At 40.4% G+C, this 23869-nt stretch overlaps 1 protein-coding gene across 10 annotated transcripts in view; it reads right to left on the bottom strand.

Moving 5' to 3' along the window:
- The window catches only part of MAPKAP1 (MAPK associated protein 1), a 255479-nt gene that overhangs the window by 43475 nt on the left and 188135 nt on the right, over positions 1 to 23869 (bottom strand). For 8 of the 10 annotated variants that reach the window (XM_026009306.2, XM_072748606.1, XM_026009310.2 and 5 more), the window contains 2 exons: positions 21605 to 21712; positions 1448 to 1588 (listed from right to left, as the gene is read on the bottom strand). In XM_026009306.2, coding sequence (XP_025865091.1) covers positions 1448 to 1588; positions 21605 to 21712 — 249 coding nt within the window. The remainder of the gene's footprint in view (positions 1 to 1447; positions 1589 to 21604; positions 21713 to 23869) is intronic. The other 2 variants (XM_026009309.2, XM_072748608.1) reach the window with 1 other exon arrangement.

The following is a 23869-nucleotide window of genomic DNA, read 5'->3' as shown; positions in this document are numbered from 1 at the left end:
CCCCAGCTTCTAGCTCCAGAGTCTGTCCTCTGAGTGCTCCACTAACAGCTCTCATTTGCAGGAAGTCTGCCACACGCCAGGCCCTGTGCTAAATGCTTCACATGGCTTCTCTGACTTGTTCCCCAAGGCAATCCGAACGAAGAAGCTGGTGCTGCTGATATTCACGTTTAGATCGAATGGACTCAGGCTCAGCAAATGAAGACACTTGTCTGGTGCAGCTGGCTCCTGGCAGAGCTGTGATTCAGAGCTGCTGTGAATCTGGTGCCCCTCTCTGACTTACTCAGCTGTACTGTCAATGTGTTTCAAGCTCCAGTCAGTCAGGTTGGGAAGGAATATTTGAAAAGACTTTCTTTTTTTTTTTTTAATTTGGAGAGATTTTTGAGGCTTAATACGAATTAGCTAACCTAATAGCAACATTACAAAAGACTTTATTAGGAAACACAAACAGAGCATTTGTGAGAAACCTTTAATCAGCAGGCCTCAGAGCTGGCGCGCAAACTTCCTCCCTTCACACATAAGCAGCTGAGGCCTGGGAAGAGGCAGTGTGGCAGAGGCAGGTGGCAGGGCCAGGGTATGTGTCAGCTCTCTGACTAAGCCTAGCATCCATACCTACTCCCTGCTCCTTCCAGTGTCCTTCCTTAAGGAGCAGATGCACTTAAGTTGGCCAGACCAGGATTCTGTTCCTGACACCACTACCTACCTGGTGTGTGGGCCTGGGCATGAGACGTCACCTCACTGGCACCTCACTTATCTTCTTTGCTGGATGGGGAAGGTACAAATACTTTCCTTTTAGGTAGTTCAGTAGTGTATGGAAAGCACTTAGCACAGTGCCTAATGCACAGCAGATACCTATAAATGACAGCCGTGATGATGATGATGATGATGACGCAATATTGACTCCTACGACACTTTATCTACTCTTGTTATGTGTAAGTCAAAACAGAAATTTAGCACTTAATTAGAATAAATTAATCCCAAATATTAATTGAAAGTTGATTCTCAATTATTTGGAGGATCCAAATGTAACTTCTGAGATCATTAAAAAGCTTCCTGAAGAAAGGCATGAATGAATAAGCAATGAATTCACCTGAGTAAAAAAAAAAAAAAAAAAAGCAAGTGGCAGAGCTACCAAGGAGTTCTAAGGATAGCATGTAAGAGAATTACAGAATGATAAGAATTATGGAACTTCACAGAAGTCAATCAGTTTGAAGAGTCTCAAGTTAGTTCTATTTCTAATCTTCTGCTTCATAAAAAAGAAGACAAGACAGAGCACTCAGGTGGGAAAAAGGAGGTGCTTTATATTTCACTGTTTAAACATTTTCTCTGAAAACAAATTACCATTAGTCATTCAGGTTACATAAAAGTCGGATGTTGTTTCTTTCCCTGTGTCTCTGCTGACCACTGATACAAAGGGTCCATCTGATCCATCACTGGTTCGTGCACTTACCTAACTGGACATCAGTTGTGAATCGTAGTCTGTGGATCATGCTGACTTTGAATGACTTGTAATGGTGGCTGCTAAGCATATCCTGTACTGTAGCTATGTCAATTTGTGAATCCTCCTCAAAAACTCCGTCTGCCCTTGAACCTGGGGAGGAAAAGGCAGTTTAACACATAAAGATACATGAGGCTTGGCAAATGGTGTCTGCTTAAAATGCTTTGGGATAAATTAAAATAATATGGGCTATTTAATTTGGAGAAGAAAAGGCTGAGCGATGACTTAATAATGCCATTCCAGTAAACAGAGAATGGTAGCATATTCATCATTCAACAATTAATTCCACAAACACTGCCTATTCTATGGCAGGCCCTTGGCTGGGCAGCAGGGATGTGCAAGGATAGAAAAGCTGCTGTTTGCCAGAAGCTTTCTGTCTCCATGAGAGTAAGTTAAAACCACAAAAGCATGGGTGGTCACACTTGTTTCTTTTCTTAATAATAATTTTTCCAATCATAAAAGTAATCTACACTCTTGAAGAATTCTCATGCTTTCCAAGATCCTCAAACTGTCTGTTCATCAGCTTCCTGTCTTGCATCCCACAGTCTCCACTGGTGTGGGCACGAGCCTGCTCTTGCTGGGAAGGCTGTAACAGTCTCCTCACTGGCCTTTTGGCCACAGATTCCCCCTGCAATCCAGCCACCACAGGACTTTCTGATTCATACAGCTTTCTAAAGCTTTGATTACTTATTCATTCATTTGATATTTAGTGAGAGCTAAATACGCTGAGTACTCTGATATGTGATACTAACGAAAATATGAAGGCTGGTGCTCAAAAATCTTCCCTGACTTCCCAGGGCCTCCTGAATGAGGCACTGTTTTCAGCCAAGCGATCAAGACTGTCCATAATCTGGGATCCCTGGGTGGCACAGCGGTTTGGCGCCTGCCTTTGGCCCAGGGCGCGATCCTGGAGACCCGGGATCGAATCCCACGTCAGGCTCCCGGTGCATGGAGCCTGCTTCTCCCTCTGCCTGTGTCTCTGCCTCTCTCTCTCTGTGTGTGACTATCATAAATAAATAAAAATTTAAAAAAATAATTAAAAAAAGACTGTCCATAATCTGGCTGAAATACAATTTTTCAACTGTACTTGTTATTTCTCATCAATACCTTCTTTCAACTCCTCCCAAATTCCTCAGACTGCACACAAGTCCACGTTTTTCTACTCCTAGGCCTTTGCTCATGTGGAAGTCTTGGCCTAGAACACCCCTTCTAACCTTACCCTGCACTTGTCAAAACTCCACTCAGGACAGCTCAAACTCTACCACCGCCTGAATTCCACAGCAGTTTTGGTTTATACTGCACTCTGGAGCCAGATCGACTAGGGTTCAATTCCAAGCTCTGCCTCTAACTTGCTATATGATCTTGGGCAAGTGACTTTATCTCTCTGAATCCCAGTTTATACCATGCACAGAATACAAAAATGTATTTAAAGAATCTACACATAATATGGATTATATGATTATTTTTATTCTACTGTCATAGAGGACCACATTCAGCCTTGCACTAAAATTGCTGAGTGGTTGCACTGGCCTAATTTAGAAACTTTTTGATTGTCAGTAAAGTTTCTCATTCATCTCTGTATTTTCTGCAAGCAGTACAGGTAGCTGGTATGCTCTTGCTAAATTCTGCTAAATACATACATACAAACTATGCAATACAATACATAAAGAACCAGTGTATATGAGTGCTTATTATACATCAGGCATGGTGCTAAGCGCTTTATACATGCACTTAAGCATCCTAACAACCTGGTGGGCACTGATTTTCTGTATTACACAGATGAGGAATCTTAGGCTTTGGGAGGTAAAGTTATGTGCCCAGGGCCACACTAAGCAAGGCTAAATTATTTCCTGTCCCCCAGAGTTTAACATGTGGTCTTCTGAAGGTGCAGCTGCTGGTGCCATTCACCACTGGAATGGGAGCACTTGTATAGCAGAAGCCAACCAGAGCAGGGTGCTCTAAGCCTTGTTGTGCTGAATACCCAGAGATGGCTCCACAAGGAAATCCAGAGAGAACTCCTTGGGACAGAGTTGGAGGAATGGAAAGCTCTAGATTTGGGTACCAAATGGGAAAATTCTGTTATATAACTGGTAGCTTAACAATTACATGCTTTTCCTTCCAAGAGGTCTTGCTTACAGGGTAGCTTTTAAGTCAAAGTTGGTTTCTGATGCCTTTACCTTGAACTCACGTATCAGGAATTGTGTATTTGATTTCCAAACACTATAATTTTTCCCAGCTAAAATAACTCCAGAACCTACAATAACGCTCTCCCCTCAATGAAGACACAGCCTCACCCTTAATGGGCCATTTATTGAAGGTCTGTGATATGGTCCCATCTTTGAGCATCTGTGCATATTGTCCTCTCTCCCCCACTTCCTATTCCTCCAGGTCTTCTCCCTATTCTCCCTGAAGACCTTAGTTCAAATGATACTCTAGGGAAAGCTTTCCTGATCCCGGGCCCCCATGTCTAGGTTCAGCTCCTTTTGAAACTGCACCCAGTATTTTCTTGCAGAATGTTGTCATGGCTAGTCATCATTTATCTCTGCCCCAAGACAGCAGGCAGAATGACTGCTCTACTCACCATTATAGCCTAGATCCTGCTAGTGCCACCATGCCCAGGATAAAGCAACGCGTCAATAAAAATTTACTGGATGAATACGAGCTGCCATGTCCACAGGAAGGTGGCAAGAGAGGCTAAGTGACTTAACCAATATTACATCGCTAGGATCAGAAGAGTTGCACTTAACATCTACAAGGGCCATTAAGTTACCTTGTTACCTTCCTTTGGGACAAGGAATATTTGGGCAGAGGTGCCATCATTGCAAGCACTACTGTTTTCTAGGTAACGTCCATCTCTTAAACCAAGAGGCTGGCTAGAATTCACAGTTTCAAATAATCATTCTCTTTCCCGATATACACTTAACTGAAACAGAACTGCAAAGATGTGTTTATTTCTATTTTTAGAAACCTTTAAATATGAGAGTGGTGGAATTTTAATAAAATGTTAAAATCTTTTGTTTTAAAAATTAGTTAAAGCCATCTTATCTGAGAAAATGCCATTATTAGGCATAACTTAGCTCAAGAACTTCTGTTTTCTTTACTAATATAGTATTTTCTAAATATTTTAGGAAATATTGATTTCCTAAAATCAATATTTGGAAAGGGGTAACTGCTCATTATGCTAAAATGCCAATTACTAAAAAAACAAACAACCCCCCACCCCCCCACAAAAAAACCCACCTACACTTAAGAGTTTTACATTTTATGATGTTGGATTAAAACCAATTTAAAAATTACTGTAACGTGACATATAATTTTTTACTGAGCAATTTCAATGCCAGCTGCTAATAAAGCATCTTAGCTGTAAATGATAATTCAGATGCTTTTAGATAAAGTGGTGCATAAATATGGCTGGAAATTGATTTAGCTTCTTACAGAAGCTACTGAAGAGTGACATATTTTGTTTAATACACCAGCTAATGTAGTCCTAAAAGCTCAAACAAGTGTCAGTTTTCATCCTAAATTTGCTGTGGGAGATTAATGAAAACTTTATATTTTGCTGAAATGTTAATAATGGGGAGATGAGATGATAGGATTTTAGTAGAGGTCTTAAAGATATGGAATAACCAGCAAGTCTTGTCAATTTCCTTATATTAATTTTGTTCAAGACTTATACAGCTGGAGCTGGCTCAACACACTAATGATTCTTGCGCTGACCTTCTACTCTTCAACAGTATAAATTCATATCCCATTTGAGGATTTAAGCACCCCTGATACTGGGCTAAGTTCTGAGCCCAGTCCCACAAGACAAGGGGTGTATTTGCTTTTGTGATGAGAAGGGCAACAACATCTGGGAGAGTAGGAAGGGAAGGAATGCCCCTGTGCTCACTTCTAGTATCTGCCATTCACTCCCAAGCAGGTCATCTGCCAAGTGGGAACAACTTCTGGTCTCAGAGTTATGCCGCCATTTTTCAAAGTAGGCTCAGGAGCACTGCTGCTCGGAGGGGGCATGTGTATGCATATATATCAGTCAGCCTTATAACCTGCAACTACTCTCCCCATGCCAGCAGGATGCTAGACTATGGAGGCACACTGGTGAGGATAAGGCAGGGTTCCTGATCTTTAGGAGCTTACAAACTTGGTATTAGGAACACAAAGAAAACAGTACAAGGCAGAGAGAAGTACCCAATAAATGGTGCATGCAACAGACACTTTATATCTAAAGACATACATCTGAAGCAGAGCATGATACCAAAAGCATGTTTTTGGACCAGAAAAGTTCTAAGACTTTACATATATACCTTTACTGTTTGTATCCTTCCAGAAAGGAGTAAAACCAACCATACATCAGCACTATACCATTTGCATGTTAAAATTATTAATATATATCAACTTCACATTTAAAAACTCACTTATGTTCAAGAGAAGACGTTTTTATCTACTCAAAGTAAAAAAGAGAACAGCATGTCCTAAAAATAAACATATTTAAAAAAACCACTCCCAAACTATTAATTTAGTTGAAACACAACGCTTTGGTATTTTGTTAAATTAGCAATTAAAAAGGTCACAAGCAATTAAATGAAACAAAAGCCACACTGTGTTCATCTACATTAATGCTGAACTGGGTCTCCTCCTGAATGACAAGATAAATTGTAATGGTGCCTTCAAAGACTTCACAATGTATTTTGTCAAAGTCGGGAGTGTTAATGTCTCTATGTGCCATGGATTACCATAATGTATTGTGTCAAAACGCTCGAGCTGCAATAACTCATAGATGTATTGTGATAGATCAAATTTTGGGGTGGAGCCTAAAAGTGACTTGCGCACCAGGGTGCTCGGATTGGACTGACACCAGGCTTTGGAAGGATGACAGAGAGCCCAAGTGCAATTTGTAAATGTTTGAGGGACAAAATTTAAGGGGGAAAGGAGTGCAGCTATCTAGAGGAAAGAATGAGAATAGAGGAAACAGGAACAACACCTATCTTAATGGCAAAACCAGGCCTGGGCAAGAGGGGATGGGAGGGAAGGAGTAGCCCGGCAAAGTTTAGGGCCTGCAGAAAAGAAAGGGGAGGGAACGGCTGAGAGAGCCAAAGGTTGGGAAGTGGTGTTTGGGACTTAATAACACTGTAACACAGAGTTCAGGGATATAGGTTCAAATCCTAACTCTGATATCAAGGGTCAAGAGTGGCTCAAAACCTTGCCCAAGATTCCATTTTTGGGAAGGGGCAGAGCTGGGACAAATCCGTTGAACTCAAGTCCACATTCCTTCTGGTGTGCTTCTCGTTCGCTTCCCACCTCACTGCCTTCCTACAAGCAGCAGCAAAGAGAGAGACAGTGTAGGTAACTGTAAACTCTAAATCACTGGTTCTCAAAGTATAGTCCAGGACCCACTGGATGGGTGATCCCCAAGAACCATTCTGGGGGTCTAGAATCTCAATACTATTTTCATAATATTAACAGTGAGACATTTGCCCTTTTCATGCCTATTATCTTACAAGGGCACAAAGTAATAATAAGTGCACAAGTTCAATGATATGGTTCTGATTCCACATTGGAACTAACCTTTAAGAATCAATCACTTGAGTTTTGGTATATTAATGAAAATTAATGTCCACTGTTCTCTGAAAAGGCTACTAAAATACTCCTATCTTTTCCAACCACATATCTGTGTTAGGCCAAATTTTCTTCATATACTTTAACTGAAACAATATAGTAGACTGAATGTGGTAGATATGAAAATCAAGATGTTCTATACAGCCAGACATGACAGAAATTTGCAAAAATTGGTCTAAGATTCACTGAACCATTAAATGAAGTTTGAAGTTTTGTGTAGTTTGTATCTATGAACATAAGACATCTGCTGGTAGCACAGTCAGTTCATCTGAGCCTTGATTTAATGGTTAGTTCATTAAAACAGTGCCACTGGTTCAGGTGACTGGTCAATAATTTATCTTCCTGATGGAACAAAAATAAACACTCTTCAGAGAAAGAAAATGGAAAACAAAACAAAACTAAAAGAAAATATAGCTATTTTTAATAAAATTTTATGTTTAGATGTAGTATTTTAAAAGTTCTCAGTGTTTATTCTTAATAAGTAGATGTAACCCAATAAACAAAAGCTCTTTAGGATCCTCAATAATTTTTAAGAGTGTAAAGCAGTCTAACACCCAGAAGCTTGAGAGTCACTGCCTTTACTGGTTCTTATGCCATGTTTTTCACTGTCCCTGGACATTCATTTGGACAATCGTGATGAGACATGGAAGTATAGTTACAGCTATGCATGTGCTATATACCTGACAATAAACACAAATAGAAAGCTTAGGTACAAATTACAAGGGTAACAGGCTTGCTCTGAGGTGATCAGACCAAGGCTAATTATAACTAAAATTGTTTTACATTTAAAAAGTGTTTTCAGGGGCAGCCCAGGTGGCTCAGCGGTTTAGTGCTGCCTTCAGCCCAGGGCGTGATCCTGGAGACCGGGGATCGAGTCCCACGTCGGGCTCCCTGCATGGAGCCTGGTTCACCCTCAGCCTGTGTCTCTGCCTCTCTCTTTCTTTCTGTGTGTGTCTCCCATGAATAAATAAATATATAAATCTTTAAAAAAATAAAAAATAAATAAAAAGTGTTTTCATATATGTGATTTCACTGAAACTGAGGGAGACACTTAGAGGTACGTACACGACCTCCTTTCAGACAAATGGGAACTAACCATTAAATCAAGGCTCAGATGAACTGACTGTGCTACCAGCAGATGTCTTATGTTCATAGATACAAACTACACAAAACTTCAAACTTCATTTAATGGTTCAGTGAATCTTAGACCAAGTTAAAAAGCTTGAATCTTGTTATAAGTTAAAGCATTTTCAATCTCTCTTCTCTGAAAAGATCTATGCCAACTCTAGAACTCAACTAGAAGACGATGGACCTTGTTACATCCTCACCTTTAAATTTTCTGTAGTGTGATGATGTGGTTGACTAATTCTAGCAGGTTCACAAATGGTCACCCAGCACCAACCACAGCTGTAGGACTGTGCTTGTGCTTCAGGAACAGAGAAGAATGGCAGGATTCTCAGATGATAGAAAGGGGACAGGAAATCCACAGAGGGAATAGTATGAGAAAAATAAGTTCACAAGGTGGGAGCACATATATAGGGAATGGCAAGTGTTCACATTTGGTTGGAGCAAAGAGTGTGTGAAGGGGAATAGTGGAAAATAAAATGGTCAGAGGTAGAGGGGGATAAATTCTTCAAAGGCAGAGACAGTACCCGTGTCAGGACCTGGCACACAATAAAATACTGCTGTACAAATAACTGACTAAATGAAGAGGAAATAGGGGTGTCTGAGTGGTTCAGTCAGTTAAGTGTCCAACTCTTGATTTCAGCTCAGGTCATGATCTCAGGTCTTAAGATCAAGCCCCTCATTAGGTTCTATGCTGAGCAGGGAGTCTGCTTGAGGATTCTCTCCTTTTCTCTCTGTTCTTCCCCTCCGTACACATGTGTATTCTTCCCCTGACCCCTGTCTCTCAAAAAAAATAAATCTTAAAAAAAAAAGAAGAAAAAATAAACCATCTTTGCCCTACTTTTTTTTTTGTAAATTTATTTTTTATTGGTGTTCAATTTGCCAACACATAGAAATAACACCCAGTGCTCATCTCATCAAGTGCCCCCCTCAGTGCCCGTCACCCAGTCACCCCCAACCCCCCGCCCACCTCCCCTTCCCCCACCCCTAGGTTGTTTCCCAGAGTTAGGAGTCTTCCATGTTCTGTCTCCCTTTCTGATATTTCCCACTCATTTTTTCTCCTTTCCCCTTTATTCCCTGTCACTATTTTTTATATTCCCCAAATGAATGAGACCATATAATGTTTGTCCTTCTCTGAAGGACTTATTTCACTCAGCATAATACCCTCCAGTTCCATCCACGTCGAAGCAAATGGTGGGTATTTGTTGTTTCTAATGGCTGAGTAATACTCCATTGTATACATAAACCACATCTTCTTTATCCATTCATCTTTTGATGGACACCGAGGCTCCTTCCACAGTTTAGCTATTGTGGACATTGCTACTAGAAACATCGGGGTGCGGGTGTCCTGGCGTTTCATTGCATCTGTATCTTTGGGGTAAATCCCCAGCAGTGCAATTGCTGGGTCGTAGGGCAGGTCTATTTTTAACTCTTTGAGGAACCTCCACACGGTTTTCCAGAGTGGCTGCACCAGTTCACATTCCCACCAACAGTGCAGGAGGGTTCCCCTTTCTCCACATCCTCTCCAACATTTGTGGTTTCCTGCGTTGTTAATTTTCCCCATTCTCACTGGTGTGAGGTGGTATCTCATTGTGGTTTTGATTTGTATTTCCCTGATTCTACCCTACCCTATCTTTTTTTCTCCCCCAAAGTGGGGCTTGAACTCACAATCCTGAGGTCAAGAGTTGCATGCTCCACCAACTGAGCCAGCCAGGTACCCCTGTCCTACTCTATCTTGATGCCTTATTGCTATTCTCCACAAGGAACAATTCCTGCTTCAGCTAAACTGGACTTTGCTCAGGTTATACCATTTGGCCAGAATGTCCTTCCCATTTCTTAAAATGTATATACATCAAGGTCTATTCCAGAATATTCACTGATCCGTCTCCTGAAACCTTATAGTCTGAGGCTCTAATGATAAGTATGATAAACATCTGTACTCCCCTTCTATACTATAAGTTCCTTTGAGTGCAGGAGCATTCTATCCTACAGAGCACATAGTAGGTATTCAATAAATGCTGTTGGTGATAGGAACGAAGTTTGATGCAACACTCATTAACCATAATAGTATCCAAGTTTGTATACCATCCCTGTATTTACGTTGGTTAATAGAACCTCATACACCATTCCTAGTTTTCCATTCAGACAACCCACCAGACTGAGGTCCTGTCTCAGTAACTACAAGAGCAGCTAACATTTACTGAGTGTTTACTATATGCCAGACACCATGCTCAGCACTTTAAATACACTACCTCATTTAATTTCCCCAGTGCTCTTTTGTTGTGTAGTATTCACGTTTTACAGGTGAGGAAAATGAGGCTTGCAATGTCATCCTGCTAGTACAGCCATACAACTAGCATAAGCTGGAACTTTGAAAACCCACGTCTGAATAATTCCAAAAATGTGCCCTAAACCAACACATAACCCTTCGAGTAGAAATGTTCCTCGGATAGGCTGTGAGTGTGCAACTCCATGGGCCATAACAATATCTAAGGAAAACACAACCATGCCTGGCCTTTCCAGAATAAGGAATCAAGGATAAAACCTAATTCTCTCTGCTCTCTGTGTAAGACTCAAAGCTAGCTGCATAAGTGAGTGGAAGAGAAAAACTCTCCCTTTGCTATCTACATCCATCACATTTTTTTTCCCCAAAGGCCTTTAAAGTCCCTAAAGCTTCATAAGCCCTAAACTTCTCTTCTATTAAACACTTCCCTTTGGCAACTAGTCATTTTTCTAGTCTCTAAAAAATAATCAATAGGTGATATATACTATAACACACACATGCGTGCATGCATGCCCTCTGCAGTAATCTTACTAAAGCCATCAGGATCACATAGTAGGATATGCCCTTCACTGAATGTTCCATGCTACGACCAGGGTAGGGATCCTTGCTGTCAGGGCCTGATTAAACTCTTGGAGTCAGAGCCTTTCCACAGGGAGATTTCAGACCCTCAATAAATCAGGGTAATCTTGTTTTATGAGATAAACAGAAAGAAACAGTTTCCGGTTTGTAGAATTTCTAAAAAGAGCAGAACACAGAACCAGGGTCATTAGGCTCTGCTTTCTAGATCCTGTGCATCCCTCAGTCTTAACTTTCAGCACTCTTGCCCTTGCTCATTTCACTCCATTCTGTTCATTCCCAAACAGGTCAAGCTCCTTCTCAAGCCTTGAGATGAGCAGTCCCTTGGACTGGAACATTCTTCCCTCACTCACTAACTCTTTTTTCTACTTCCTCAAGAAGTTTTCTCCTTCTCTTACCAGCTCCTGCTAGCTACCTTTTTTTTTTTTTTTTTTTTTTAAAGATTTTATTTATTGATTCATTAGAGGGAGACAGAGAGAGAGAGAGAGAGAGAGAGAGAGAGAGAGAGAGAGAGAGGCAGACACACGGGCAGAGGGAGAAGCAGGCTCCACGCAGGGAGCCTCACTTGGGACTTGATCCCAGGTCTCCAGGATCACGCCCTGGGCCAAAAGCGGTGCTAACCGCTAAGCCACCCGGGATGCCCATAGCTACTTTTTTATACCCTTAGTAGTACCTATCACTGTGAGCTCCATAATGTGGAGCTCCTCTCTACTGTCTCAACACAGTGGCTGGCCTTAGAGGAGGGCACCATCAATGTTTAGGGGATAAATAAACAAATGTGTGCCAAGAATGAAACTAATCACCTTTTAGAGGATAAAGCGGGACCATCCAAGGGTCTAGACCACTGGTTCATTATAGGTTTGCTAAGTTAGGTTGATGACAGAATTCTCATCACTTCCTCTTCCTGCAATGTATCTTTGTTACCTTGTTTACTGGGTGAAACACAGTAAAAGGAGCCTGGGCATTTTTGACAACTTCCATGACAAAGTATCTAAGAACTGTAATATTTGATCAACACTGAGGTGCCTCTCTCTCTCTCTCTCTCTCTCTCTGACTCCAGAGTCAGAGACTGAGGGCACACATGCTAGAAGAACCCCACCTCCTATCAGGGAATCACTGCGGAAATGTCACCTGATGCATTACCAAACCATTAGTCAGGGGCTGCAGGGCAGATTCTGGGGCCAGGAGCCTACCAGAGGGATGCAAATCCCTGTGCCCTCACTTAGAGCCCATACAGGGTTTGTGGCTCGTCAAACATGTTTCCTTACTGCTTTAATGTACCAGTGTATCGCTTAATGAAAGTTCTTAATTGTAATTCAATTAATTACATACACAGAGTCCCCAATTACATTTTCCAATAAGACATTGGCTGTGGTACAGGTCTAAATGCACTTAACCAATTTCAATATATTAAGACCAATTTCCCTTGAATACTAATTACTACCTAATGATAAAATGAAAAGGGGGGAACTTTCAAGAAAGGGAGAGGGAAAAGTGCAATTCAGACATTCATTACTAAAGAAGGAGGTGTGGACAGGGCATGAGTCTGCCTCTGGACTAGGTCAGCACTGATTTTTGCCCCAGGTACCAAGTTCCCTTGGTGCTGGCCATTGTCAAAGGGGCCTGCAGGAAGTCCGAGAGCTAGTGAGAAAACTGGAGTAACAGGGAGGGGAAAGCCACCACACACGTGCACTGGCCATGGTGACTAGGCCAGTTGCGTGCTGTCTTGGGCACACAAACAAATACCGGGCCTGGCCAGAACCTGCACTGTGCATACACCTCACCCTGTGCTCTTAGCATACACGATATCACCCTAACAGCCCTACAGGACAGACACACTCTTCAGGTGGGAAATGACGTTCACAGAGAACAACTTGCCCATGGTCACACAGTGCCTGCAAACATCTTGCCTTTTTCATTACAACATGTGACCGACCAACAGCCGACGTTAACCAGAAAGCAAGAGGTGCCAACACTCAGGTATTCTTACACTGGGGACAATATTTCTGTTTTATTTAAATTCTGTTAGCATGCAGCAAAGCAGGGGTCCTATTATCCATAACTACATGGAAAAATCCTCACCCATAAAAAAATTCCTTAGAGTGAACACTTCTCCCCCACCAAAGCCAGATATGTAACTGGCTTTCAGCAGTAATTCAACCTAAAATCTGAACCATGTATACCACAGGTCATTTCTATTTGTAAACAGAGTTATTTGCATGATTACATTTTCTCTTGCATTTGAAGACTGCTGTTGCATTATAATAAAAGAGGCTTAAAGCCTGGGTATTTAAATCACATGACAGAAATTAGAGAGATTAGTAATCTGTAGCTAAAGAAAGCCTCCAGAAGCCAAATGGAACCACCAGGGAGTCTCCAGGGCTGGCACAGAGCACAGGAGGAGGGATTAGCCCACTATGATTAAGCACCATGCAGAGAAACTAGAAACACATCAGGATTAGCAAACAGTCATTCACTGCCTATGGTTGCTTCCTGCCTTCCTTTTATATTTAGTAGTACTGGGGGGGAGGCAATGGGTGGGGGCAGAAGCCCAAGTACCTCCATGAAGAAACATGAGAGTAGATTCTCACCCAAATCCCAAATTGTTTTTAAAAGCTATCACATACTTGCCCCCTGGAGCCCTAGTGAGAAGCCTCCTTGATGCCAGGGACTCAGAAGGCTCACTCCATCCAGGGTAATGAACCATACCTGGCCAGAGGCACCCGCATGGTCCCTGCCCTGGGGCGGAGTGGTAGTGGTCACAGTCCAGTGTGGGGGTGGGTCAATCCATCACAGGAGTCAGTGGTCAGACTGGGGAAAGGAGAGACTCTTCCTGAGCACAGGAAGCTGCCTCCTCTTCTGGTCTTCAAGGGGGAAACTAAAGGAACTAGAAGAGGCCTCCCATAGACTGACACCCAGAGATACTCTCCCCAGCACATGACTGTCCACCTTGAGCTGAGACTTCCTCAGGATAGCCTTCCTCAGGATAGATTAAGGGATTTGAGGACTTCAGTAAAGCACTGAAATAATGGAAGATCTCCTTGAAAAGGAAAGGAGATCAAAGGAAGTGGAACTGATATCTAGAGAACCACCAAAGCCTCTTGGTATGATAACTTCTACTCAGGAAATAAAATAATCAGATTCAACTTTGCACTAAACTTACTGGACATAAGACAGTTTTCCAAGCCTCCCACCCCTGATTATTATTCATGTGATCATGTGCATGCCTCTGCTTCTATAAAATAATGATGACGAGCACAGTGACCTAAAAGGTCATTATAATGAAGGTACTTGTATCTCATTTAATCCTCAAAAAACCCTTGTGAAAGATTCAACCACCTCTATTTACAGAGGAAACTGAAGCTCAGAGAAGTGACATGATTTGTCTGATGTGAGAGGCTGCAGAGAGACAGTGCTTTTAAAGGACAGCGCTTTTGAAAGACTCTGGAGTGGTCAGAAAGTAAAGATACAGTGTCTGACATTTTGCTGGTACTCTGTAAAGCCAGTTTAATTTCAGACCTGTTTCCCTGATGATGGAAAATTCCTGAGTTTCTTTCTGAAAGTTGTGGAAAGAACACGTTGGTTCATGCTGCACTTTTCTTCTAAGAAGGACCTGGATGGACTACCTACATATAATCAGTGGATAAGAGAAAAGGTCACTGGCAACATTTGGCACAAAAGGAAATTGAGGCTCAGTTTGGTGCCAGGATTTATATAGATGCTTGGACAAGAGTGGAAGTCTTCTAACGTTACATCCTCTCTATAATGTACTCATGCCTCCTTCTGGTCTGATGCCAGCTTCTGGCAGGCAGTTGGCTGAAGGATGTAGTAGATTATCAGACAAGAATCCAAACTGGAAAGCTCAAGGACTTTGGCTTGTCATTTTCTTATTTAGGCCAAGATCCAAGCACAAATATTAGCTTTCAGTCCCTAGACAGAAACTCTTGTCATATCAGCTTCATTATTAGCAAGCTTCTCTCATTGTATATAAGACAATTGTCATCACAATTCTTAGGATTGAAAATTTAGGTTATTTTACCAATAATCTCACGGTGGGCTTTGGAATCAGGTGACTTAGAACTCTGGTTCCATCATCTGCTGGCTAGCTAACTTTGCACAAGTCACAACCTCTCTCCACAATTAGAACAGTATCTTATAGGGTGGTTGTGAAAATTACAAGAGAGTGTTTGCAAAATGTCTAGGATAATGCCTTACAATAGAAGGCCTGAATAAGTAATTTAAGAAACATCTTTTTTTTGTTTTTAAGATTTTATTTATTTACTCATGAGAGACACAGAGAGAGGAAGAGACATAGGCAGAGGGAGAAGCAGGCTCCATGCAGGGAGCCTGATGTGGGGACTTGATCCCGGGTCCCCAGGATCACACCCTGGGCTGAAGGTGGCGCTAAACCGCTGAGCCACCCGGGCTGCCCAAGAAACATCTTTTGATGTGGTTGATCGATATAAAAAGTTATGACCATCCCTCCTTGGAAGAAAAACTGAAAGGCTTATATCCACTCTTATGGCAGTATGCTCAATCAAATGGTTTTACTTACAAGGTACACATCTCTTTTGGGACACCAAAGCACATTTGCTGGAAAGTACTTTGCTTCTAAGGTCTCTGGTCTTATGACACAGACTTACGGATTTGTCTGCCCTCCACTCCCCTTCCTCCCTCCATTCTGTATCAGTTCTTCCCCCCATCATACACCTTCTTGAGGGCCCCAACAGGTCTATGATTCCAGACCTCCACATCTGTGGCCCATCTGCTCTGTCAGCCACAGAAGGCTGTTTTCATTATTTATTAATTATAGCTAACTTTTATTGAGTGTTTATTATGTGCCAGGCATTGTTCTAAGAGCTTTATGATTATTAAAATTCACTGAATCCTCTCAACCTTATGAAGGCAGATAAACCCAAGAGAGGCTAAGTAAATTGTCCAAGGTCACACAGTCAGTAAGTGACAGGGTCAGAATATGAACCGAGGCAATCTGGCTCAATAGCGAAGTCTCTTAAACATTGCATAATAGATGCTCATAATTCAGTTCACTTCTAAAATGGCTTTATGGACAGCAAGCCTGTCCTGATCAAACATACCAATAGAAGAAAAAAAATTCTATTTCTGAACTATTTTTGTCTCAATCCAACTTCCTAATACGTAGCTATGGGAGAACAATATTTGTTTCTTCATTGGAATTTCTATTTAAAATTAAGCAAAAGATTAAAAACCTTCTCTAGAAAAGAAATAAATTGCTTTTATAATTTACTTCCATTTTACAAATATTAGTTATAATATTCTACTGATTCCAAACCACTGACTGCCTTGTGTCCTTTGTAAATGCTGGTAAGGGCTTCTTTTACAAACATAGTGATTTTGACTCAGAGTGAGAAAGCTGGAATTTCTTGCAAATCCTTTAAGATGGGGGTGCTGAGGCTCACAGATGTCAGACAATTTACTAAAACTACGCTCACGCTTACAAGTGGAGTGAGAATAAGAGCCTCAGATTTCAAAGCTTTATCTACCAATCCTCATAGTGTCTCTTTTCTAGGACGAGAGATAAGCCTCATCTTTAAAAAAGAAAAAATAAAAATTAAAAAAAAAACTAATTTGAAATCACAGTATACTATGATATACTGTGGTACAGTTGAAAAAGGTTGAATTTACACGTATGTGTACATTACACACATATGGATTAATGTGGAATAATTTCTACAAATGTATTGTTAAAATGATAAAAGAAGGGGCGCCTGAGTGGCTCAGTCAGTTAGCATCTGTCTTTGGCTCAGGTCATGGTCTGAGGGTCCTGGGATCAAGTCCTGCATCAGGCTCCTTGCTCAGCGGGGAGGCTGCTTCTCCCTCTATCACTCCTCCCTGCTTGTGCTCTCTCTCAAATAAATAAAAAATTTAAAAATGATAAAAGAAAAAATGAGAACACTAAGTAAGTTTGTCTTCATTTGTTTCTAAACAGGGAAGTACAGATGTGCACACATTTGTTGTATATATGTGTATGTGTGCACACACATACATTGTATATGTGTGAGCATATACATGCATGTGTGGGTATATCCTCACATCCTTATACAGAGTATGCTTGCATATACACAGATGATCCCTGGAAAGATACGGAAGAAAATGGAAACAACTGTTGTCTCTGGAAGGAGAATTAGGAGAGAGAAGAGAGATGAAGTTTTCATCACAGATAGTTTGTTATTTGAGCAATTTTTTTTTAACATGGATAAGTATTACCTGTCCAAAAAACTTATCAAGACGCTAACAAATAACATTTCATCTTAATCATATAACAAAGAGTCAACATTCTGAAATAGAATCCACTACAGAGTTCCTATCTGAATTAGTTTCCCCAGTTTGTTTTAGAGGAGATTCTTAAAAGAATGAAAGAAGATGATAGGGAGGGAGGAATTATCCATTTAAATCAGGTAAAAAAATATAGATAAACAAGTTACAAAGGGGTGTGTTGTTATAATTCTCCCTTTGGTGTGCCATAGTGTAGTACTATATATATGGTTTGAGAATTCAATTTCGTAAGTACTGTTAAACTAAGAGCTGGTCTCATTATGTAATTTTTATTGCTTCTTTGGTTTTTCTTCATAGAAAGTCATGCATGCTCATCACAGAAACTCTGGAAAGTATAAGTAAAGTATAAAGAGGAAGGAGAATTAATTACTCAGAATCTTGCCAGAGATAACCACTATTACTATTTTGGCATTTTCATTTTATTCTTTTTGTTGTTGTTGTTGTTTTTACATAGTTGATATTAGTCCTTATGTGTTATTTTTGTATCCTTGACATTTTTCCTCCTTAATATAACATCAAAAGTTATTTTTCCCATTATGAAAACTCTTGGTAAATGCAATATATAATGGCTGAATAATATCCAACATCTCCTGAGATGATTATTAATCTGTTATTGTGGCAAATTATCTTAACTGTTTTTTTCTTTTTTTGAAGTAGGTTCCATGCTCAGCATGGGGCTCTAACTCAACATTGAGGTCAAGACCTGAGCTAAAAGTCGATGCTCAACTGAGTGAGCCATCCAGGCAACCCTTGACTGGGTTTTTCTAATGTCACACTAACCTTGTTACTCTCTGAATAAATCCAACTTGGGAATGCTCTATTATTCCCTTAATATAATACTGGATTTAATTTAAGATTTTGTTTAGGTTATTTAAGTTTTTGTGTTGCAAAAATTTAATAGTGTCTATTTAAATTTTCTGTGTTGCATTGTCTTTAATAGGGTTTGGTAACAAGACTGAGATAGTCTCTTAAACTGAAATGGAGAGTGACACTTCTTTTTCTATTCTTTGGAACAGCTGATGTAAGACTGGAGTAATTTCTTCCGTGGGTGTTTGGTACAACTAGCTAGCAAAATAAATTGGGCCTGAATTTTCTTTGTGGGAAGGTTTTTAATTGTGAACTCAATTTTCAAAATAGTTATGAGTATATTCAAGGTTTCTATTTCTTCTTGTGTCAATTTTGGCAAATTGTCATTTTTTTAAAAGGAATTTGTCCTTTTCATCTACATTTTCACAATTTTTAGTATGGAGGTTTTCAAAATAATTTCATGTTGTTTAATAACCGTACATAGATCCTTGGCAATAAAAGTATACCTCTATTTTAATTTTATTACTATTTGTTTCTATTATTTTTCTTCCTTGTCTTTAATATATTTCATCAGAGGTTTAGTAATTTTTTTAAATTTTATTTTATTTATTTATTTTTTTAAATCTTTTTTTTTTTTTTAAGAATTTTATTTTATTTATGATAGTCACAGAGAGAGAGAGAGGCAGAGACACAGGCAGAGGGAGAAGCAGGCTCCATGCACCGGGAGCCCGACGTGGGATTCGATCCCGGGTCTCCAGGATCACGCCCTGGGCCAAAGGCAGGCGCCAAATCGCTGCGCCACCCAGGGATCCCTCGTCAGAGGTTTAGTAATTTATTAATGTTTTCTAAGAACTAATTTTTGGTTTTGATGTCCTTAAATCTTCTAATTCATTAATTTATGCTCTTTATTACTTCCTTCCTTTAATTCTCTTTAAGTTTCTTTATTTGGTTTCTTTTCTAATTTCTTGAGCTGAATGCTTATTTATTATATTTTGGCCTTTCTTCTTTTGTAATATATGAATCTGAAAGCTATAAAATTTCCTTTACATAGAGCAGCCCTCAAGTTCAGATGATATCCGGGTAAAATTATTCTTAGGTATTAATCTCAGTTCTTTTGGTTCAATCTTCTCCCACATATAGGCCATTAATTATTTTCTATCTTGTGCTTTCTGATAACTTTAGGGTGATGATTTGTAGATTTTAATGAGCTTTTTAAGTTACCTTCATTGGGAGAATTTGTTCAAATTACTTGGTCTGCCTTTACCAAAAGGTGATGCTCTGTGCAATTTTTTAAAGTATACATATACACTTCATCTAACTACTCTTCTAGTGTTAAATAATATAAATATCTAACAACTATCATTATACATATATACTTATTGCATTTTAGATTTTTTTCTCCTTTGGACAGATTTCCAAAAGCAGAAATGCTGGGGAAAACATTTTTATGTTTCTTGATTCTCACAGTTACATTAACTCGTGCTAGTCACTGGTGTTTGAATATGTCTATTTCTTTCCAGTCATATGGGCTCTTTTTTTGAAATACCTGGCTTATTTGATAGGTGAAGAGTATTCCATTGTTGCTTTAAAATGTTTTTATCTGGGATCCCTGGGTGGCGCAGCGGTTTGGCGCCTGCCTTTGGCCCAGGGCGCGATCCTGGAGACCCAGGGTCGAATCCCACGTCGGGCTCCCGGTGCATGGAGTCTGCTTCTCCCTCTGCCTATGTCTCTGCCTCTCTCTCTCTCTCTCTCTCTCTCTCTCTCTCTGTGACTATCATAAATCAATTAAAAAAAATAAAATGTTTTTATCTTATGTTGTTGATAGGGATAAACATTTTTTATTATTTATTTGAATTTTTTACCATTTGGGAATCCTCTTGATTTTTATTTCTTTGTATATTTATATAAGATACTTATAATTAGCTGCAGACTGTGGGATACCAACTTTTTCTGCCCTTTAGATTGTGTTGCTAAATGCAAAGATCATGTTTCACCATCCTGGTAAAATTTGTGCATGAGTCTTCAACAGAGGCTGTCAGGGCCCCGTGGTCAGTGAGTAGCAAGCTGGTCTTGCTGAGAGGGTCAGTGGCATGACTAAACACTGCCGTTTATTCATTCAGTCAATCTACATTTACTAAGATCCTACAGTACTGGCCTATAGTGGATAATGAGTGAATATTTGCTGAAATAATGAGGGACAACATGGTACGGGTCAATGACACTCTCACAGACCTAATAACCTAGTGGGGGAGACAGACAACAAATAATCATTGAGAAAAAAATATAATTATAAAGAGAACTATATATAATGAAGAAAAAGTAGTATACTCTATGACAGAATAGAACAGGGTACCAAGTGAGGAATGGATCAGGTTCAGGTAAGGGGAGTAGGGGGATCAAAGGTGGCCTCTTTGAAGGACAAACATTATATGGTCTCATTCATTTGGGGAATATAAAAAAATAGTGAAAGGGAATAAAGGGGAAAGGAGAAAAAATGAGTGGGAAATATCAGAAAGGGAGACAGAACATGAGAGACTCCTAACTCTGGGAAACGAACTAGGGGTGGTGGATGGGGAGGTGGGCAGGGGATGGGGGTAGCTGGGTGACAGGCACTGAGGGGGCACTTGATGGGATGAGCACTGGGTGTTATTCTATATGTTGGCAAATTGAACACCAATAAAAAATAAATTTATTAAAAAAAAAAAAGGTGGCCTCTTTGAAGATGTGACATGTGAATTGAGACAAAGGATGAGAAACAGTTAACCAGAGTGGGGGAAAGTGTGCTCCTCACAGAAGAAACAGCCTGTGTAAGCAGGAACGACAGTGGAGTTGGCTACCATAATCTCGGTTTTTACATTCTTGTCCCCTAAGTTAGTGGGAGCACAGAAGAGGGAGTGGCAAAGATTCACAACACAGAAACTAAAGAAGAAAAAAATTGAAGTTTTAAAAAGGCTTACAGCATAGCTCTAGGAACCATTACACTGCCTCTTGCTAATGAGTATGCAAACAGAATTTTCTAAAACTTAAAGTCATGGTAGTGATACTGACAAGGCCAGTTGTTTTATATACAAAATAGTCCTCAGAAAAGGCCTCGTATTTATCTTTCAGCTGTTGTTTCCAAGGCTGCTCTTAACTTAGGAAGACACCGCTTACCAGAAAAATATTAATCACAGAGTGCTAAACAGGATGCAGACATTTTACCAAAATGCATAAAATCAATCATTTCATTTTGGGACACACTTTTGGCACAAAGGCTGAGATCTACCTTGGAAAACCGAGTCATTTCAAATCTGCCTGGCGAAGCCAGACCAGTGAGTATTCCCGAACACAGGACTCCTACGCATGTTTGCAACGGACAAAGTGGGCACGGAGCGAGGAGGCCAACGTACTGTTCTCGCGGACCAGGCAGAACTCCCATGCGCTCTGGCTCTCCAAAGTGCTCTCCAGGTCGACGGCGACATTGGGCTCACTCTGCTTCTCTAGGCGGTACTGAGGGCCTGGAAGATCAAAGGGGCAGGAGGGGGGAGGAAGTCTGAAACAATGAATTTAGCATTGAAAAAACACCATATACTGGCTGAAAAGCTGGTAAAGCATTAGAAAAACCACTGAAGTATGTCTGAGGGGTCTAGCTATCCAAGATGGAAGAGTTTGGAGTTTTTCTCTGTAAGGTTTTTTTTGTTTTGTTTTGTTTTTTCTGTAAGGTTTTATACACTGTTCTATTTTCCTCTGTTTTTGCTCAGCTCCCCCAAACAAGGTGAGAGGTAGATGGCTTTTGGGCTGGCCTGACCTGGAATCTCATGGCTACATGATTTCTCAGATATAAGGAGATAACCTACCCTCTCTGAGCCTCTGTTTCCTAATACGTAATGGGGGAACACTTATATGTTAAGGATTACTGTGAAGATTACAGATGATACAGGAAAAATCCTTAGTAATGCATCTGCCTCATAGGAGGCAGTCCTACAGAAGTACTTATTAAAAATCATTATGTAATAATGAATAGTCATTTATAAGCAGGAATAAAGTATATTTAGAACTCTTAAAATGATGACAGCCCAAAAACTTTAAAAATTTAAAAAGCTGGTGAGACAAAAAACAACTCCGATTTCTGGGTACAGAGATAGAAAGACAGGGTCTGCTGATTCATGTTTTTGTTGAACATTCATGAAAACACAAAGACACAGATTCAATAATACTGAAAACCAGGAATACTAGCTAGCCTGTGCCACATGGGGGGCTGTGGCAGATCTTAATAAAACACTGGGGCATTTTATACATTTATTCATGTATTTCTTTGTCAAGGCAAATGACAATCTTGTTCTTCTCAGATAATACCTAATGGGTCCAATGATCAGATTCAAAAGACTGCTCATGTTGTTAATGGTTATTGAAAAGATTAGAGGCATAAGAAACTGTCTTATTATTTTGACTATGAAAGGCGTGTTTGGTCAGAAGGAGGAAAGGTGTAAGAGATCTGAGGAAAGCATCAGAGGCCTTCCGGGGCTCCCAGGCGGAACACATATTTTTAGATATATTCTTCAGCTGTTGTCAGCTTGTTATTCACATCGAGTACCACTCCTTCACCAGTCAGAGGCATTTCACTCACCTCCTCCATGTCATCCTCCTCCCCTATGTTCTACATTCATTGAGAGCACTGTCATGTCATGTCAGTTTCATGGGAGAGCCCATCTTTTCTCTAATTGGTATGTCATTAGCAAGACTCAGAGTTCTTGTACATAGTCTTTTGTACACTACTTATAGTGCTTAAACTTTTACCAAGTCAATAGTGCTCAAAACACTTTTCCAATTTTATGCAAATACATGCTCAGAAGACTACACAATTCTTATAAACTCTAAAATGCTATATTCAGGTCAAGAGGATACTGCATTTCAACATCATACACAGTTAAATTTTCATTTTGGGGATCCCTGGGTGGTGCAGCGGTTTGGCGCCTGCCTTTGGCCCAGGGCACGATCCTGGAGACCCAGGATCGAATCCCACGTCGGGCTCCCGGTGCATGGAGCCTGCCTCTCCCTCTGCCTGTGTCTCTGCCTCTCTCTCTCTCTCTGTGTGACTATCATAAATAAATAAAAAATTAAAAAAAAATAAAACCTTTAATTTTCATTTTGAAAATATTTAGCAAATAAAGGCATGGAAACACAGGTGATTCCTAGTCTCTGATTATCTGTCACCTACCACTGGCATCTGTCAATTACCAGGCATGTTTGCTGCTGATTCCTGATGCTTCCACACTCACTGGGGAAAGTAATCACAGAAAAATCATGCCCAGCTGAACTTTCAGGAAACTCAGCTGGTAAGAAGATTCCTATGCACCCTCTCCTTTCCCCTCCCAGCACCCACCTTTCAGAGCTGTGGGCCTCAAGCCCATTAGGGTAAAGGAGTCGCCACTGAACCTAGAGAGCTGCTTTCTAAGACACGGGCCGGTTAAACCATCTCGGACTGCCCTGAATACCTCCCAGCAACATAGTGTGCAAGACACTGACAACCACCTCTATGAATTTAGGGTGAAATTGGGTACAATGTTTAGCCACAATAATTCACTTTTTTATGACAGCCAAAGTTTGGGAACACCCTAAATATAACAACAAGGGACTGGTTAAACAAAATACTGTGAAATACCATAAAGATCTTA

The sequence above is a fragment of the Vulpes vulpes genome, chromosome 2 (genome assembly GCF_048418805.1).
Source record: "Vulpes vulpes isolate BD-2025 chromosome 2, VulVul3, whole genome shotgun sequence".
In the NCBI taxonomy this organism is placed as follows: Eukaryota; Metazoa; Chordata; class Mammalia; order Carnivora; family Canidae; genus Vulpes; species Vulpes vulpes.
Note: the sequence above shows the minus strand (reverse complement) of the source record. Positions and strands in the feature narration are given on the sequence as shown.